Source organism: Uloborus diversus, chromosome 4, assembly GCF_026930045.1.
Source record: "Uloborus diversus isolate 005 chromosome 4, Udiv.v.3.1, whole genome shotgun sequence".
Classification (NCBI taxonomy): domain Eukaryota; kingdom Metazoa; phylum Arthropoda; class Arachnida; order Araneae; family Uloboridae; genus Uloborus; species Uloborus diversus.
In genome coordinates, this window is record NC_072734.1 from 108,031,347 (window position 1) to 108,051,537 (window position 20,191).

Here is a 20,191-nt window from a genome sequence, read left to right on the forward strand (position 1 = left end):
TACAACTCAGCAAATTAACTTGAAAAAGAAATAGGTACATATTTGAAAAATGATACATTTTCAGGAGCGGTGAACATTCCATAGTGTGTACAGATGAAACATTTTCCTTAGTTAAGAATTTTATTGTAAACTTAAATATGGCTCATCATTACTACAGCCATGGATTCCTCTTATCCGGATTGGCCTACCAATTCAAATGTTTCTAGAGAAGGGGGGGGGGACTAAGAGTTTGTTATCAATGTATACTACATCAGAAATAACAAAAACTACGTCTGCAGGTATGTAAATACGTTTATTTTTCAAAGGTGCGGGGGCAGCAATTGTCCCGCCTAATTCTTTAAAAGGGCGGGAAGGAAGGTTTACTTTTTTTAGTCACAAAAAAATCAACCAACTTAAGGTATTTATTACTAGTTTGAAACTTAAAAAAAAAGGAATTAAGCATTTAAAAAAAATGTGACTTGTTTCAAGAAAGGTAACCAATGCTTAAAAGCTGTTTACTAGACAGGAAAACAAACTTAGAATTCGGTATACATTATTTTTAAAAGGTTTATTTTTATCTGGTATTCTGAGAAAATCTAAGGAGTGTAGTTGACTGGTGACCTCTTAAAAATTTCAGAAACTGAAATTTACACCAAAAGTCACGCTTTTTGTTGAAGAAAAAATGAAACATAAAAATTCGGAAAGGTAGATAAAAATAAGTTAGCAGACATAGTGAATCGAAACATAATTTATTAAATAACGAAATGCATATGAAACAATTTAGAATTCAAATCTTTCATTTATTGATGTTAAATTATTTTATTTACTGATGTTTATTGATTAACTCAATTATGCTTTTTCTTAGAAGAAAACTGTCGAATAATAAATTAACTTTTTATTGAATCAAATTATGTGTATTCAGTAAAGACATTTTTCCGCGCATGAGTAATCATCTCAAAAATCAAAATATAGTAGTACTAGAAAATCGCCGTTAAGGTATGACGGGTGAAAATTGCTTCTACATTGAACGAAGCCATTGCATGTTTGATGATATTTTGATGGTTGAAATTTTAACCCCAACTTTAGTGGATCAACTCTAAACTGCAGCAGATAGCGTTCACTGTTGACCACTTTTTGACTTCTTCACATAGACTAATAATAAGAGTAGACCGAGCTATGGCAACCCTTTTGCTGCTCATAAACCAAACCATGTGACTGGTGGATATCTTAGCAACAGCGGGCGTTAATCGTAGCAGACGATCAACGCCAGCGCGAAATAAAATAAATAGAATTGATGGAACACGGAAGAATGATTTTTTATGGAGTCCGATTTGTAAATTTGTTATTCTAAGTTGTAAATATTTAGTTAATATAGTGAGTTTTTCGTTTAGATAGTATTGTGCATTTTCTTTAGTCAATTTCAATAACTCTCTAAGCAATAAAAGATGCAAGCGACCAAGAAGAATCAGCTACAGTTTCAATTTAAGATACCGATTAGTACATTTTTGCGTTAACGCAAAACGTTTACGCCATTTCGTTCACGCCAACGCTGACAGCTCCAAATGAAATAAAAGTTAATGAAAACTGATCAAAAACTATTACTAATGTCAAAATAATGCATAACTAAAAGAAAAACAGTTCAATCTCTGCACCTGGAAGTTTTTTTTTTAATGAAAACACATTGTCTTAAAATACATGTCGAGTGCCAAACTATAGATAATGCTGCCATCTAGCAACCATGCTGCCAAAGTCTTCGCCAAGCCCTTCTACTAGTCACATGATACATCTATGAACCAATTTTCTTCATCAGCAAGAATGAGAAAGCTCGGTCTACTCTTATTATTAGTCTATGCTTCTTCATTCCCCTAAAATGAGTCTTACCAATAAAACAGTTAAGTTACCGGATCCAGTTCAGCCTTGTCAAAATAAAGCATTTCCCTGCATGTCAAACATTACCGAAAAATATTATGAAATTCTCATGCCATGGCGCGAGTCTCATTGTTACTGACGTCAGGAGCGTAATTCGATCATTCGCTATTACATATATAACACAGCCCAGGATCATAGAAAATAATGAATTTCCTAGGCAACCTCAGAAAAGTGCTGCCTCTTCATTGTAAATTATTAGGAATTTACTCAGAAATCAAAGAGAGAGCATCTGCACGTCGAAAGTAATATTTCAATGTTCGAGGTAATAACAGTTAAGGTTAATTATAAAGGAACCACCATAAGGATGTGAAATCTTTTATCTGCTATTGTTGCATAACTATGTAGTAACTCATTTGGGTTGTTTGTGTACAAGGAAATTTCTTTCCTCTCTGATTTTCTTTAATAGCCTGTAATTTTTGTCTGATAAGCAAGCGCATCCGCAGACCCCGCAGTGCGGTAGGGCCCACGTCCTTAAAAAGCCCAACGGTCCAAGAAATTGAAAAGAACAAGAAGTACCGTCTAGAACTAAACGAGCCTACTTTCCGTATACCCATACTACTTTCTAGTACCTGTTCGATCAATATTCTCAAAAATGGCTAAAATCACAAATTGTTTCAAACATATTTTTTTAATATTTTAAGCTGATTTCTAGGAATAAAATATTCTTCACTCATCTAAATAATTAGATGCGTAAAAAAATAAATAAATAAATAAACGAACAAATAAAATAGCAGCACATTTTAAACAAAGTAGCTAATACAATTTTTCCCATTAAAAAAAATTCTTTAACAGCTTTCAAAATGAAAAAATAATAATTAAAATTAATAAGTTCATTCCATTAAAATAAATACATCAAATCAAAAAAAAAAAAAAAATCGTTTCTTTTTCCCCTGTTTCCAAAAATAATTTTTTAATTGAATTAATGCACTTACCAAAATAAATAAAAACAATAAAATGTCAACTTAAACTTAAAGAATTAATTTTCACTGTCAAAAAAAAAAAAAAACATTAATTTGAATTTTTGGCATGTTGAATTCAAATTATGTTTTTCGCAATCACGAGCGTGTGTGTTTGTGTAGGCGCATGTGTGTGGGTGCGTGGGTGCGTAAGTGTATGTATGCATGTGTGTGAGTGAGTGTTGTGTACGTGCGTGTGCGTGTAGGTGTTCTTGTGTGTGTGTGTAGGCGTTCGACCGTGTGTGTCTGTGTAGGCGTTCGACCGTGTGTGTCTGTGTAGGCGTTCGTGTGTGTGTGTAGGCGTTCGTGTGTGTGGGACATGGACGCCACCGCCCAGCGAAAGTGGATTTCGGGGGACAGTGCTCAGGACCAGCCGCGCCGCCGCCGGTGGACGGTGGTGCTGCAGGCCTGGTCCAAGCTGAAAAAGGCACGGACGCCAAAAACGGTCAAGTGAGAACAATAAGCAATCGTGATTGCTCAAAAAATAAATAAATAAATAAAAATCCCCATCCATTTTCCCCATCTTAATTCGCAACTCCAGCGCTCGAATACGTTACCTTGCGGAGATTTACAAAACTGCCGACAAAACTAAAACATTGCGTTCCATGTATTCATTTTGGGCAAAACAAATAGTTTGTTATGTGTATTTTTTTTATTTGCGTAATTCATCATTTGGAATCGTCATCCGCAACAGCGTAACATCAAAAATATCTGATATAAACTGTGAGTACACATTTTATTTATCTTGTTCTGTGTGAATTTGAATAAATATCAGTTTTTCAATTCGATGAAAAAAAAAAACGAACTTAACAACATTGACTGGACACTTTTCCTTAACCTAATTCCACATAAATGATTTAAATAACCTTTGTTACTACAGTATCCTACTGAAATAGACAGTATGCAAATAAATTTTCTTGAAAATATTTATCGCAGAACAGATTGAAAAATCCAGAAAGAACGTTAAGAATTTGAACAATAAAAAATAAAAGTTCGCCAAAAATCTGTTTATAGGGTTATGGTTTTAAAATTGTGTGAAAGAATAATGTATCTTGACAAGATTTCGCATATCAGTTAAATCATTTCCATAACGAATGAATTAAATGCATGATGATTTCTTTTGATATCCAATCATATAGTCATAGAAATAAATTATCTAGTGTTAAACGTTACTCTTGACAGTCTGTCACGTATGTGCACTATGTGACAAAAATGTCAACAAATGCCGGAAATGTCACGAAACTGAACTTAATATGTACTAATGTATAGAAAAAACGGTACAAAATGAAAATGCCGTTCGAAGCGAACCAAAAATTTATGAATTCCGAATTCAACATCGTGAAAATGGCTGCTTCAGAACAACTTACTGTGTGTTCTGCATAATTTTTTACTTTGGTAATACTTTTTGATTTCTAATCTCTTTCTACATGGGTCAGAATAACCAAAAGACTTTGAAAAATCTTTTCAAATGAATAAAGAACAAAAAAGCATATATGCGAACAAAAATATCTATCATTTCCTAAGTTTAGAAGCAATTTATATGTTACAGCGTGCGTTTGTTTTAGTTTTTTCATCGGCCATTAGACAGTGGCTGCAGCGCCCCCTATAGTTTGTTGGAGTTGCGAATACCTTACTTTCCAATTTTTCATTTTTCGATATTTATTTATTGTTATTTTTATTTTTGACTTTTTTTTTTTTTGTTTTTTGTAATATTTTTAAGATTCATTAAGCCTTCTTTCATGCTTTTTTCGTCTTTCTCTGACTTTTACTGGGAAAGTAGGCTAAAAAGTGTCACTATCACTTTTCATAAACATATTCGTATTAAAAAAATGCTTGATGTCACACTTCTTACTCTTTCGTTCCCCCTTGTCACCAAGTCACAATTTCACGACCCCCCCCCCCCCCCCCCCCCACCGCACACACACACCTTAAACATCATTTGTGTTGCAGTAAGCCACAAATACTTCTTTATTGTCCATCAGGATTGTCGAAATCATTGAAGAAAGAGGAAGTGCGCGATCCTTTCGAGTCGGTTTGAAGTTTGTAAATGGCAAGTGTTCCATTTTTTGCCATGAAAGTGCGTGTTTGAAATTCTGTAACTTCTGATTGATTCTATAAAATATAACAAAATAGCATATCAACTGAAAGGAAATTTAAAGCTCTACAACTTTGTCGTAGACAATTTTCATGAATACTGATCCTGGAAGGCACTAGAAACAAATGTTTGACAAAAAAAGAGAATTTTTCCGAAAATCATCGATTTTTCATAACATATACCCAGAAAATTATTGGAATTTTGACAAATATGTGTAGAAACAGTTTCATAGTAACTTTAGTCAGCTTGAATTTTTATTTTAAACGCATTTTTTCCACCGTTTCCGACATTTTCTCGAAAAACCCAAAATTTTCTTCCCCCGTCCCTCTCACTTTTAGCTCACCCCCCAGGGTCGGCGACTTTTAGTATGTTTACTTACTACCACTAACAATATTCTGAAGTCAAAAATTATCGCATATTCCATGCACGCTGCACCCCTGTTTTGAGCACTCATTGACTGAACTATAAAAGTTAAAACATTACTCAAATTTTCAGTGGATGTCCGAAGAGTAGTATGTAAGCAATGTTTGCACATATTATCGGATTTATTATGAATAGTAAGATGTTATTGGCGAAATGACTTTATATTTCTATAAAGTTATGCACAGCATTCGATTTCCTTGCATAAGTGGTGCTTACTTCGTAATCCAACGGGGAAAAATTATGTTTTTGTTCACAATGCGTGATGGAATTCGTGCGCTCTCTTTTCGTACTTGTTAAATCCAAAAATGCAGGACAGATCTGTAATCTTTTTTCTTTTTAATGGGACTGCCTTTATTAGATTCTTTAGGCTTTTGCAGACCTAGTGTGTGACCCCCTGATATGGCATCCAGACTTGAATGGGCCATTATTGAAGCGTGGGTGTATAGGGCACAGATAATTTTGACGCCCAGTTTCCCACCAGATGGAGGCACCTGGGCTCTCATCGGTACGAAACTGAACAAGGGATTTTGATTTTGCGAGGATGTTTGAAGCTAAACAAGTATGCAGCCAATTTTTTACGTGCTGCATACAACATGGGCATTGCCGACTTTCTGCAGCTCTACAATCCATCGACTTGGACCGCGGCACAAAGGCGTATGAGGTCAACGCCTTAACACCATCCCGCCCAGCCGTAGCACTGCGTGTAAATAATCTGTTCTTTTATCTCAAATGTACAGTGGCTCCCAAAAGTGTTCGTACACCTATGACTTTCAATGAAATAGGCCCTTATCCATTGGTTAGAATTAATATTTCGGAATAGGTATTTTATTATAAGATCTATGATCTATTTTTAACAAAAATACATGAAAATTTTTAAAAAAGATTAAAACTTAATTTTTTAAAAATCAAAAACCAAACAGTGCCGGAAATTTTATCTCACAAAAGTCTTCGTACACTTTGAAAAAATGTCAAAAAATTAGTAAATAATCTAACTTTTTACTAAGTTGTTATTTAGTAGGATATCATGCAGTAACAACAACAGCTTTTAAACGTCTGGAAATAGATTTCATTGTTTTTTCTTTCTTCTTTTGTGCGATTTCTGAGTAAGTGTTCAGCCGCACTACGAGTCTTACTGTTTCTAGTTCGCTTTTTGTTTCAATGGTGTATTTTCGTAATCTAGCCACCAGATATCTCCAAACATGTTCCATTAAGTTTAAATCTAGCGATAAAGGAGATATTTCTAAGCTTAAGGACAAATTTTGAGGCACCAAATGCGAACGTGTGCTTCTTATCGTTATCTTGATAAAAAACAAAGTTGTTTCTGATTACCAAATTTTGGGGTAATAGTTTTAAATTGCTTTTTAAAATATTTAAATGAACAGCATAATTCATTATTTCATCAAAAAATTCCAAATTTCCAAGTCCTGATGCTGAGATGCACCCTTACACAAGAATACCTTCACCGTCCTGATTAACCGATCCAAAAGTTCTTAAGATTAAATTCCTCATTTTTTTCTTTCATTTACAATTATATAACAATTTAACCCAAAATGTTGAATTTATTTTCGTCTATAAGTAAGACGTTGTTCTAAAACGTTTTGAGCTTATTTATCTTTGATTTTACGACGGAAAGTGTAATCTTACTGTTTTTCGTACGAACAAGAAAATTTCTGCGGGAAGAGGTCCCATTCAATCTAGCTAATCAGAGAACTTGGCGAACAATTTTAGGTAAAAATTAAACGTAAAATGTTTCATTCAATTCTACAGAAACTTTTTCAGTTCTAAAATGTGTATTTTTCATATTTTTTTTAACTGTAAACCTCCGATCACGCTTTGTTAACTTTGCCAGTTGACCTTTTCTTACCTTGTTTTCGATCCTATTCTTGTCTTTAAAGCATTTTTTCAAGCCCTCCGCTATAGAATGGTATAAATTAACCAATTTAGAGATATTTCAAACCAATTTACGGCTACTGAGATGGAAAAAATCAATTTTCGAATCGTGTTTGTTGTTTTTTACGCATACCTGTCATTTTAAAATATTAAGCAGAATATTAGGGAATAAATAAACAAAAAATGAAAGGCAAATGACTTTACAGTATCATTACAATGCAAAAATAACAAAAAAACCACATATGATAATTTTAATTATGAATTTATTCAAAACTATTTCAGTGTACGATGACTTTTGTGGCGTATTTTTTCTCTGTCTCTTCGTTTTTTGACAAATTTGTAAAATAAAATCTGGCAATATTCTAAAAAAAACTACTGGGTTTTATTCAGAATAGCATAGGAATGGTGTGAAAAAAAATTGGACTTCATATTCGAATTCAGTTTTGCGTTATGTTGGCTTTACTACAAAATTTCAAGGTGTACGAACACTTTTGAGAGCCACTGTATGTATGGAAGCCTGATTTTGATTGAAATTTCGAAGTAAAATTGCTTTGCAGCTATGTACAATTCACTTGCATGCATTGAAAAATCCATTGTTGGTATATCGTGCGCGAATATTTTTTTCAGGAGAAGGGTGAAATTAGTGACAGAACTGCACCAGAAACGCAAAGCATAAATATTTGAATGTCCAATTTATTTCAAATATGTTTTGACTGTGCTGAGAGTACTAAAGTTTAAGAATTTTCAATCTCATTGCCGCGAAAACTAGTTTTACAATTGAAGGACTCGGGACAGAAATGTGAAAAGTCACAAGGAGTGACTTTTTGATTAAAATTTTTGTTTCTCATAGCTAAAATTGAAATAAACATGACAATGGATTGTGTCATTTGGAGGAAAACCTATCTGGTTTTCAGGGGTGCCCACAAGGGGGGATTATGGCGCAAGTTGCGCCATCAAAATTTTTGGGGGGGGGGATTTTTTTTCCAGAACTTTTTTTTTCTTTAGAACATGAAATTTTTGAATTTTGGAAAGAAAAAGTATTTAAACTTATTCAACAAGAAATAGATGCATTAATAATACTTTTTTTACGTACTTTTCAGGACCGTCGCCAAGAGGGGGGGGGGGACGGTGCTACACCCCCCAATTTTTCAGAAGTGGGGCCGCCAATTTCATTTGCGCTTCACTAGGCCGCAGAGTGGGTATGCCAGCCTAGTCGGAAACTATGGGCTCGGCTCAAATTAAAGTAATGAGCATAGAGTAAAATTAGCATAATGGGAGGAAGGAAAGGCGACAAAACTAACATGGTGCACGCCTTGTCTCTCGGCGGCCCTGGTTATACAAAACTATGCTTCATGGTTCTTCAGTTAAAATAAATAAATAAATAGGACAGCTTCATTAGAACAGCCCATAGGACAGGGTTCGCGAAAACATTCCCATGTGTATTTTTTTTTTAAAATTATTTATGAAAAATATTGTCCTGAAAATCATTGCTAGTGGAGAAAAATGTGAGGGTCACCGAAATAAATTTGAAATAGAGAGAAAAAATAATAAAATAATAAGTTAAATGCAAAAAGAAATTCAAAGTATTGTAATGAATACTCACACCAAAAGTTCTAAATTTTTGAATGTAAAAATCGTAAGTAAATCACAGTTTGATCAAGAGATGCAGGTGGCATATTTAAAATAAAATGAAGTGGAATAGAGACCTAAGGTATCGCAGAAAATTACCACATCTGTTCAAAATGTTAAAAGTCCTTTTTCCAAGGCCGCAAACGCTTGTACGCAAGAAAGCAAAAATATTAGGGGGGGAAATTCAAAGTTTTATTCCAATTTTCCTTCGCCAAACAATATTATTTGCTGGAAAATCCATGCAAATAATAGTGTTTGGCGAAGGAAAATTGGAAGAAAATAGTACCACAATATGTTTATCAGTAATTAAAATTGACAATGAAGATAGCAGGAACGTAGTCAAACTGAAACGAAGAGTGAGGAGTTCCAAACTCTTCTTTTTACGTCCCCAAAGCTGGTCTGGAAGTGAGTTTTTAAAATTTAGGTTTTGAAAAAATCCCAGAAAAATGTTCTCAAACCCCATCATTTAGCCTAATATCATTAAAGATGGTCTACACCTGAGTATTTAGGACTGCAATTTCTAAAAAACCGTGAGAGTGCTCCCAATGTAACCTCCGAGAAATGCCCTCTCAATTAATCATTCATCCTCATTCAAGGTCGAATAAATTTCGTCTTTTGAACTTGAATTTAAAAAAAAAACTCCCAAAGTCCCGAAACTGTCGTCCTCCAAATATTACCGAAGATCCTCAAAAATTTCATTGTTAAGGCTTCAATTTAGAAAATTTTTCGGGGAAGAGATCTCCAAAACCTTCTACGGATTGATTTTTTTTTCGAGAGAATGTCTCTCTCTCTCTCTCCCACATCATCGAAAAATGTCTTAAATCTCGCTTTTAGTGATTCAATTACAAAACATTTCTGGTCGCGAGCCCCTTCAAAACTCCCTCCCCTTTTCATCGACGGTTGGCTTAAATTACGTTTTCGGAGCTTTGATTTCAAGAAACTGGTGGTACACTAAATTTTAACAAAAAAAGTCTGCAATCGCGTTTTTAAGACTTCAAAATTTCAAAAAATTTCGGGGTGGGGGCACATCTCTCTTCCCCTTAAAATCACCATAGATCGTCTAAAACTGCATTTTTCGAACTACAATTTTCAAATTTTTCCCGGGGGAGAGCCCCCGGACCCCCTTTTACGACTTACAATCACAATTGGAAATGTGTGCTTGAAGTTTGCATTTTGAAAAATTATAGAACGATGATACCCGAGTTTCTTCCTCCCTTAACTTCACTATGGATCGTCTAAAACTGTGTTTTTCAAATAACAGTCTTGAAAATTCCCGAGGGAGAGCTCCCGGACCCCTCTTCTGTACATAATTAAATATAACGTACGATTGTGTTGAGAACTTAAATTTGGAAAATTATCGGCTGAGGTTATCCTGGAACTCCTCTCCCCTTCCTCCCAAACTTAAAATATAGTTTAAAACTGCGTTTTTATGTCTTCATATTGCAAAAGAATGCAAGAAGTTAGCCGTCTGACACCTCTCAATTCTGATTGAATATTATCCTTACGATTATTTATATTGCTAGTACTAAGGTCTGGTAATATGACTATCCCCACTAAACCAGAAGCCAAATCTTCTCTCTCTCTGCATATTCGAACATGAGTTTGAAAAAATTAAGGGGCCGCCAAAAGCGTACCCCCCCCCCCCCCCACCCCTTCAGTTTTTTGAAATAGCGACGGCCCTGGTATTTTTTTCCAAAATTTAATGACCGTGTCTCTTTTTCAAAGGAAGGAGTATCACAGATGGCATGGAGTTGGTATTAGTTTCAAAGCTAACTCAGACGATTTGGTTTCTTTTCAATATCTTATAAATTTTCTGAAAGTAGCACAATTCTGCATGATGAATACGTGTGACAGTGATGAGAGGGAGGGAGGTCAAAAATGTTTTATTGTTTGTAATAATTCCGACCAGTATGCTCTAGTCTTTCATTGATTCATTTGCACCTTGACAATCGTTAAGAACTAGTTTTGAAGTCCCTCCAATCGACAATAAATATATTTTCTTCATTAACTAGCTTAAGCTTATGAAGAATTTTTTATTTCACTTTACTCCCATCTTCTCTACCATTTTTAAACTGATTGTTTCAATTTATCATTAGATGATTTTTATTAAAACTTTTAGTGATGTTGGTTTTCGCTGATGGAAGTAGAACAGTCTGTTCTTAAGGTGTTTAAATTATTTTTCGTAAATCATATTTACGAAATCATATTTCCATATCTGATATGTATAGAAGGATATTTGATTCGTTAAAATTCTCGAGTTCTGATTTTCGATGTGTGCAGAATAGCTGAATCCATTTTTGAGGATTTCCGAAAAATATCTGTCATGGTGTGTGTGATCCATCTTTTTTGGCTATGCGACTTCAATTTTGGAAAACTTCCAAGAGAGTGCCCCCACTGTAACGCAAGAATGACACCCTCTTTATCATCAAGAGTCATCTAAAACTGCGTTTCTAGTAATGAAATTTTGAAAAGTTTATAGTAGAGAGCCCCTGATTCCCCCCACTTGCCTTAACACGACAAGCCTAGAATTGCGTTTTTGGAGTATTAATTTCAAAAAATTGCTGAGGGAATGGCACCGAAATTCATCTTCCACTAACATTATCAAGATATATCAAAACTGCGTTTTTAAAGCAACAAGTTCGGAAATTTAAGTGGAGCGCTCCCTCCCACCTCCCTAATCTCGTCAGCATTAAAAAGTCGTCTTACATTTGGTTTTTAGGTCTTCAATATCGAGAAAATTCCGGGAGAGCTTCCGAAAACTCTTTCTTAACGTCACAAAGATCGGCTTCAATTGCGATTTAAGAACTTCAATTCAAGAAAACTGCTTGTCCCTCAGCCATGCATAGCGTTTTTAAGACATTAATTTTGAAAATTTTCCAGTGGCGAGCCCTAGGATCTCTTCTTTCCTCAACATTACCACAGATAGTCTAAAACTGCGTTTTTAGAAGTACAATTTTGAAAACAAAGGAAAGCCCTCCTTAACACAACGGTAGACTATTTACAACTGCGATTTTAAAGTTTCAATATTGAAAAATTACCGGGAAGGGACCACCAAACCTTTTATTCCCCTAACATCACCAGAGATTGTGTAAAAACTGTGGTTTTAAAATTAAAATTTCGAAAATTTTCCGGGGAAGAAACTCCCCGGACCCCCATCTAAGTGACGATAAATTTCCGTTTCACGGTTCATATTGTATACATCTAGTAATGACTCCATCCCCAGCCAGAAAGTTGTACCTATAATTATTCTTACGTTTGAAAAAAAAAATTAAATAAAAAATAATGTGTAGCAAAATTCAGGGTACACAAAACTTGTTTACTCAAGGTCCAAATTTTAAAATTAAGAAAGGCAAGGCGGGTCAACAATCCAACAATATTTCAGTTCAAATGGTATTTGTTAGCGTTACCCTCAGCCCCCCCCCCCCCCGTGAATTTGACAGGAAACACTAAAAACTGTTATGTTTAACCCAATTCGAAAGCGAGAAAATTTTTGCGGGGGAATTTGCGCCATTGAGCTTGGGGGGGATGGGCACCCCTGACCTGGTTTTAGTATTGCAGAATGTACAGGGTGTTCCGTTTTAACCTGCAAGACCTTTATTTTCGCAACCGTTAGTCTTAGATGTATACTTCCAATTGCAAAGATATTCAAAATCAGGTGCAGGATTAAGATATTGAAGTTTTGAAGCAAACAAAAAAAAAAAAAAAATAGTCCAAAAAATACAAAAGGAACTTTTTATTCGGGCCCTAGGTCTCCTAACTTATATTTAGGGAAATAATCTCCATTGAAAATTATTACGAAATATAAAAAAATAGACATTAATGCGACATATATTTACTTAGATATGAAATGTGAAATTTAGTGACTTATACCACTTTACACTCATGTTGTTTTACGTATTTTCAAGGGGCATATATGTGCTAAAAGAGCGTATCTAAAAATTTTCCGCTGAGAAAGGCGCAATGTTTGAAACCGTAACTACTGTCTTCCCGCAAAATTAAGTTTGTATCGTATTAATTAGTGTATGTACACCATTTAGAGCTCTCGAATAACAAAATATTTTTTTGTGTGTGAAAACGTTTTAACTATTTAAAGTTATTTAATAAAGAAATTTAAATAAGAAAAAACTTAAAATTTGAATAAGAAAGAATGAAAATGTTTCGTTATTTATTTGCTTATATGTAAATTTCACAGACTGCATAGTGATTGCTTGAAATTACATAAGCCCTTCACTGCAGAATAAAATTGGCTTAACCAGATACATTTCGCCAGTTCTGAAAGTTAAAATGTACTCTACGGAACAGGATGTAGAAATGGTGCTGCTTGCTGCTTTATGGGCAATATAATCGAAATGAGAAATAAGCTGCTAGGCAATATGCAAATACGTTTCCAAATCATAGCAAACCCTCTACACATACGGTATTAGGTGTTGCAAAGCGTTTACGGGAAACGGGTAGCGTAGAAAAGCGTAATAGAGACAGCAGTTTGAATATGCATGTCACAGACGAAGAAATTTTGAGATATGCTCTTGCGTATCCGCATTCAAGTATTAAAGACACTAGCAAAGCATGTGCTTCATCAAACACACAAGTATGGAGAGTTTTAAATGTTTACGACGCTCATGCTTATCAACCGCAAATGGTACAAGCATTTTCACCTGGAGATGAAGATAGGCAGTTCGATTTTAGCAATTTTATTATTATGAACAAGTTAGAAAGGGATCCGTCGCTTTTGAGTGACATACGAGTGTACATTTTCAAGAACTGGTATTGCGAATAGGTAAAACACTCACTTTTGGTCTCTGCAGAATCCACATATCCAAGCCCCAGTAAGCATCAGGTGCGATGGTCCGTTAACGTTTGGTGTGGTCTGGAAGGGAACGTTAGTGGGACCCTTCTTTTTGCTGGAACTCAGGCTCGGACTGGCCCGCCTGCCAGCCTGCCCGAGGGCAGGTGCGCCCTTCCTACTCTTTAAGATGAAATGCAATACAAACGCCTTCGCTGAAAAACAAAATTGAAAAAAAAAAAGCTTGTCTTGCAAATTCAGAACGAAGTTTTCTAATTGATTCGAAAGCTCCCATACCTTCCCCTCATTTTGAAGTTTCGAAAATTTTCCTCCGAGCCCGGTTTCCCTAATGTTATCGTCTAAAATTTTCCGTCTTTTGAGTTTCAATTTCGAAAAATTGCCGGGAAAAGTTCCTTCTATCCCATCTCCCCTCCCTTTCCGTAATTTTTCCAAAATGACCAACAAGAGCGTTTTTAAGACTCTTATTTCAAAAAAAAGTAAAGGGAGAGACCTTCGAATCTTCAATCAAAAAGACTGCCTATTCTGGAACTTCGATTTCGAAAACGTTCTGGAAGAAAGTTTCGAATCGTATTTTTTTCCCTAATGTCATTAAAGATGGACCGCAATAGCGTTTTAAGATTGAAATTAAAAACAATTTCTGGAGATAAGGCCACTAGACCTTCTCTCTTTATCTTTTAACATCATCGAAGTTAGTCTGAAACTGCATTTTTGAATTACATGAACAAGTTTATTATTGTTGGTAGAGTCGGTATGGGTTGCCGTTTGAATGCAGTTGTCTAGGCGTTTGTCAGTGAGTTTTTCTACACTTAGTTTTAATGAATTTCATAGTGGAAAAGTTGAATTTCGTATAGATATGTAGCAGTGCATTTTATAACATAATGACCACTTGACATTAATGTCGCCTAGTGAAAAAAAATCTCTCTCAGAAGATGAGAAATCAAACCACTGGGCGACTTCAGAAATTCGGAATGTACTTGTTCATTATTTTTTCTAAATTGCCGTTTTTGGCACTTGATTGAAAAAACTAGTGAAACGTGCTTTCCCCTAAAAGTTAACAATGATGGCCTACAGTCAAGTTTTAACAATTTCAATGGGAAGTCCACAAAATCTCTCCTCTCCCAAATAAACAAAAATCGTCTAAAATTGTGTTAAAAAAATTCCGGGAAAAGGTCACCAAACTCTCTCTCTCTCTCTACACCCCCCAGCACATCACAAAAAATCGTCTACAACTGTATTTTTATGACTTTAATTCCGAAAAATTTGTACGGGAAAGTTCCTCAACCCCCTCTCTCCAATGCCATCGAAGATTGTCAAAACTTTTGAATTCTTTTGGAGCTTCAATTTCGAAAAAATCGCCGGAATCGAAAACTTTTTCGAAAATGTCGTTAATGAGGGCTTTCAATTACGTTTTTAGAACTTCAGTTCCGAAAACATTTCAGGGGAGAGCCCTCAATCTCGAGTTCTTCTCCTAACGTCAATGAAGACCCACTAACTTATGTTTTTGAAGTTTCAATATTGAAAATTTGAGGGTTTACTCCGGACTCAATCCCTTCCCTTTACGCTACCAAAGATGGCTAACCATCGTATTTCAAAGCTCCAATTTCCAACAATTTCCCCCGATGGAAAGTTCCAAACCCAGTTCCTTCCCGCTACGTCATTAAATTGGCTTACAACTGCGTTTTTGAGACTTCAATTTAAAAAAATTTCCGGGGAGGAGCCCCCATGTCTTTCTTTCCGTCTTTCTTTCCTCATGTTTCAACATCGTTCAAAGATTGTCTAAAACAGCCTTTTTGGAACTCCTAACATCGACAAGTTTCTGTTGAAAAGTTCTGAACCCCATGTCTTCTGCTACGCCATCAAAGATGGTCTACAATTGCGTTTTTAGGAGTTCAATTACAAAAAAAATTTCCAGGGGTAAGCCCCCGAACCCCCTGGTTTTTAGCAACACTAAAATCGCGTTTTTGAAGCTATCATAAAGCAACTGGGGAGAACTCATGCCTCTCATCTTTTCCTTCAAGAACACAAAGATAGCAAATAATTGTGTTTTCGAAAATATACCCTTAAATTAAAAAAAGATTCCGGAACGGGACCCCCAAACCTCCCTTTTACTTGTTAACCTCCAAATAGTCTAAAAATGCGTTCCGAAGAAAAATTTTCGGGAGACAGCCTGCAAACACTCCTTCCTTTGCGCGAATATTAAACAAAACTCAATCAACAAACAAATCCAAAACTATCTTCAAATTTTATTTACAAATGCAATTTTAGTATTTCATTATGTTCATTACGTAAACTGGTAAAAAGAGATGCCATTTTGTTGCTGCAACCTATAAGGGAAAAAAACAATTGCGGACCTGAATAACAACTGAAAAAACTTCACGAGTTTTCAAACGAATCAAAAGTTAAAGGGTTTAATTTAGATAATAGATCCGGAATATTAGTAGAAACTCTTTTTTTCAGTTTTTTTATTCTTGTGTGTGTGATACTCGAAACACTTATAACTTTCATTCAAACTCTTTGAGCGAAGCACATTACACATTATTCGGGGCCAAAAAAAAAAAAAAAAAAAAAAACATGCTACAAATTTTTAACTTTTTAAAATTTTTTATTTTTATTAGTCCCCCCTCCCCCCCCTTAATGAATTAAGCAATCGCCCCTCTCAACAGGATCGCCTGGATCCGCCACTGATCGCTCCTCTAAAATGATCGTCTATATCCTTTCCGCGATCCCCCCCCCCCCCATTGGCATGCACCTTCAGAAAAATTGGGGTATGCGCCTTTTTGAGGACCCAGTCCGACCCTGCTGGAACTTTAACCTCCAAAAAGTATGAGGATATGTTACGATGTTTATCTGACTTCCTAGATGATTATGTTTCGTTAGCAGACCTCAAAAAGATGTGGTTTCAGCATGACGGGACACCGAAGCAGCTCCTCCCATGGATGCTGCAAAACGTACAATCAGAATTTTTATCCGGTATCCAACTATGTATTTTGGTCCAAGGAAAACATTTTAAGCAGAACATAATATTTTTTCGATACATATATTGTTCATCTCTCTTACGTTTCTTTTTCCTTTTATGTGTTAACTTGCAGGAAATCAATACTTCATATGTTTAATTTCGAATTCTTTGTATTTTGTTAGTACTATAGCATCTGTATTTGGTTTTCAAAACAATGAAAAATGTAAATTTTCCGACTTTTTTACAAAACTTGTTTCATTATCATACCTTGTCTAAAAGTTCGCTATTCGACTAGCCGGGCGAAAATTTTCGATGTTAATTATTTTACGGTCCCTAAAAATTTCAAACTAATATCTCCGCAAATTTTGGTCGCACAAATGTCCAGTTTTTTGTGTTTATAATATTTTTCAATAGAGAGTATTTCCCTAAATATAAGTTAGGGGACCTAATGCCCGTATAAAAAGTTAAATTTTGTATTTTTGGACTCATTTTTATTTTCGCTTCAAACTTTCAATATTTCAACCCTGCATCTGATTTTGAACATTTTTACAATTGGAAGTATGCGTCTAGGTCTAGGACTAACGGTTGCGAAAATAGAGGTTTTGCAGGTTAAAACGGAGCACCTTGTACAATGTATAACACCTTTGAAAAGTTCTAAAAATAAAACAATCACATTCTTGCCCCAAGCCCTTCAATTAAACAAAATGACTGTCATTTTCCGATTCTGTATCAAAAAGTTTATTCATTTCTACCACAGACTGATTTCTTTTTTTTTTTTTGAAGTCATGACCCTAGTTTTTACACTGAATCAACTCATAGGTGCCAGAGTTTCGCAATGAAGGGAGGGGGAGGGGGAAACCAGAATACTTCCCCAAAACACTAGGTTTGAACCATATTTCTAATCCTAGTATGTTGATACAAATGAATGTAAGCACTGTTACGACCATACTACCACCCTTTACATTTCTGTTGCTCTTTGTAATAGTATATTTTTTCTGTTTTAGAAAATGAAAGGTGCACAAAATTTTGAGCAGAGTTCGAGTGAATACAATGATAGTCTAGAAATAGATGAAAATAATACTGAAGAATTTCAAAATGGCGAAGAGAATAAGGATCCTGATGTGATTTCACAAGAAATAGAAGTAAGCAGGTTTTGTTCAGTATTTTTATTTCTTTAAATACACTCCTGTTTGTGAAAATTGCAACACCATGAAGGAAGCATCATAGTTGAATGAAATTAAATACACAGTTGAGTGGTAACGGTACAAATAAATGATTACATTTTCAAACCAAACAAACAATAATAAAATAATAGTTTAAAAAACTAAAAAAAACACGCTTTCGTAGCAAAATAAACTAAAAAGTGAAAAATAATCTTTGAATGATAGTAGTTGACCAATCACTTAATTTTAATGTAATACAAAAAAGCGTGGGTGCTGCCTATTTACCTTTTTTGCTTGGACAACAAACGGAAGAAATTCAAGACAACTGATAAGAAGCCCCCCACGCTTTTTTGTATTACATTAAAATAAAGTGATTGGTCAACTACTATCATTCAAAGATTATTTTTCACTTTTTAGTTCATTTTGCTACGAAAGCGTGTTTTTTTAGTTTTTTAAACCTATTATTTTATTTTTCTGTTTTTTAGTCTTATGTTGGAGAATTATCAGGCGACGAAATTATTTATAAAACGAGTGCGAGGTAATATCTTAAAGTTAAGACAAGGACACCCCGATGGGAAACTACTGTGAGTCATCGATGTATGTTTGCGGAAATCATATTTATTTATATTATTTTGAAATTTTGAGATGCATTTGAATAAAAGTTTTGTTCAACAATGGTCTGATCAGCAATGAATTTCCAATTGAAGGCTCACCTAAATTTTAGCATGAAATTAGCTAAAAACAGTTATATTTCATGTTCTAATTACCTTAGAACATTGGAACAAATTTTGTCTGATGCAGAAAAATTAAAGGTTTTTGTAGATATTTTTAAATAATTTTTGCGAGCATTTTTTAATGTATTTTTTTAAATTTTTCCTTTTTCACATTGTTGGATTTATGCCAAAATATTGATTAAAATTGGAGGAAACTAACAATTAAAAGAGTTACTTAATTAATTTGATTATAGAATATTGCATTGTCATGGGGTCTGAGGTCGCGTGCCAAATTTCAAAACAATCCGATCGCAGGAAGTGGGCGAAATTTGAGCTGCAAGATTCCGTTACAAGATACATACATAAATACATACATACATACAGGTGAAGTTAATAAAAGCGTGTTAAAAAGAGATAGAAATTAGTATTTTGTGTGGCCACCACGCGCCGCAATATGAGCTGCTACCCGATTTGGCATGGAGTGAAACAAAGTTTGAACATCTGCCTGCGGAAGAGTACTCTATGTTGTTTGTATGCGCAACCAAAGTTCTTCTGCCGAAGCAACAGCACGAGGATCTCGAGCGAGACGCCGCCCAACGAAATCCCACCAATGTTCAATCGGTGACATATCCGGGGAATATGCAGGCCAAGGAAGAAGCTGTACCTGCTGCGAATAAAGGTAGGATTTGACAGTCCTGGCGACATGTGGATGGACATCATCCTGCTGGAATACAGCCCTTGGCAATCCTTGTAGGAAAGGAATAGCTTGGGGCTATAAAACTTCGTTTATGTATCGGGTACTGTTCAAATTGCCTACAATTCGTAGCAATTGTGATCGTCCATGATATGCTATGGCACCCCAGACCATAACTCCGGGTGTTCGTCCACTATGGCGTTCGATAATGCACTCCGAAATGTGCCTTTCACCGGCATAGCACCTGACACGAATTCGGCCATCATGGTGCCACAAATTGAAGCGAGATTCGTCAGAAAAGACGACCAGCTGCCAATCAGCACGCCAGCTCCTATGCACATTGGCGCATTGTAGCCGCACGCGGCGATGGTTTTTTGCGTGAGAGGAATCCTGTATAAAGGAATCCTTGCGCTCAGCCCACGCTGCAGCAGACGTCTCCGAATTGATGAAGCACACAATGAAACACCTGTAGCTGCCAATTCTCTGGAGGAAGCTGTGCAGTCCGCCAGCGCCATACGCACCAAGTGTCTGTCATCATGAGACGTCACATTTCGGGGTCCACTCCCGGATTTCCGAGCTGTCCGACCCTCGTCCGTCCACTGCTTCCAAACACGCATGATTGTGCTGCTGTTACGCTGCACACGAGCGGCTACTGCGCGATAAGACAACCCAGCTTCACGAAGGCCGACGATTCTGTCCCGTTCAAGCTCCGAAATTTTCTCGAATATCGCTTTCTTTCGTCGAAGAGGCATAGTAAAGATTCAGTTAACGTTTACTGTAGCATATAACCACCGACAATCATACACGCCTCGCTACATCTGTCTATTTATATTCGGTTCGATCCGCCGTTCAGAGGGCGCTGCTCAGCATACGCATGAGCTACCAGTCTGTAATTCTAATCATTTGCATATCATGCCCTACTTTACATTTCCTGCAATTTTCAGCTCTCGCGCGTAAATC

At 35.7% G+C, this 20,191-nt stretch overlaps 1 protein-coding gene across 1 annotated transcript in view; it reads left to right on the plus strand.

Annotated features, from left to right (window-relative positions):
- LOC129220752 (uncharacterized) overlaps positions 1-20,191 on the plus strand; it is a 55,110-nt gene that overhangs the window by 18,991 nt on the left and 15,928 nt on the right. The window contains exon 2 of the mRNA XM_054855180.1: positions 17,666-17,803. Coding sequence (XP_054711155.1) covers positions 17,666-17,803 — 138 coding nt within the window. The remainder of the gene's footprint in view (positions 1-17,665; positions 17,804-20,191) is intronic.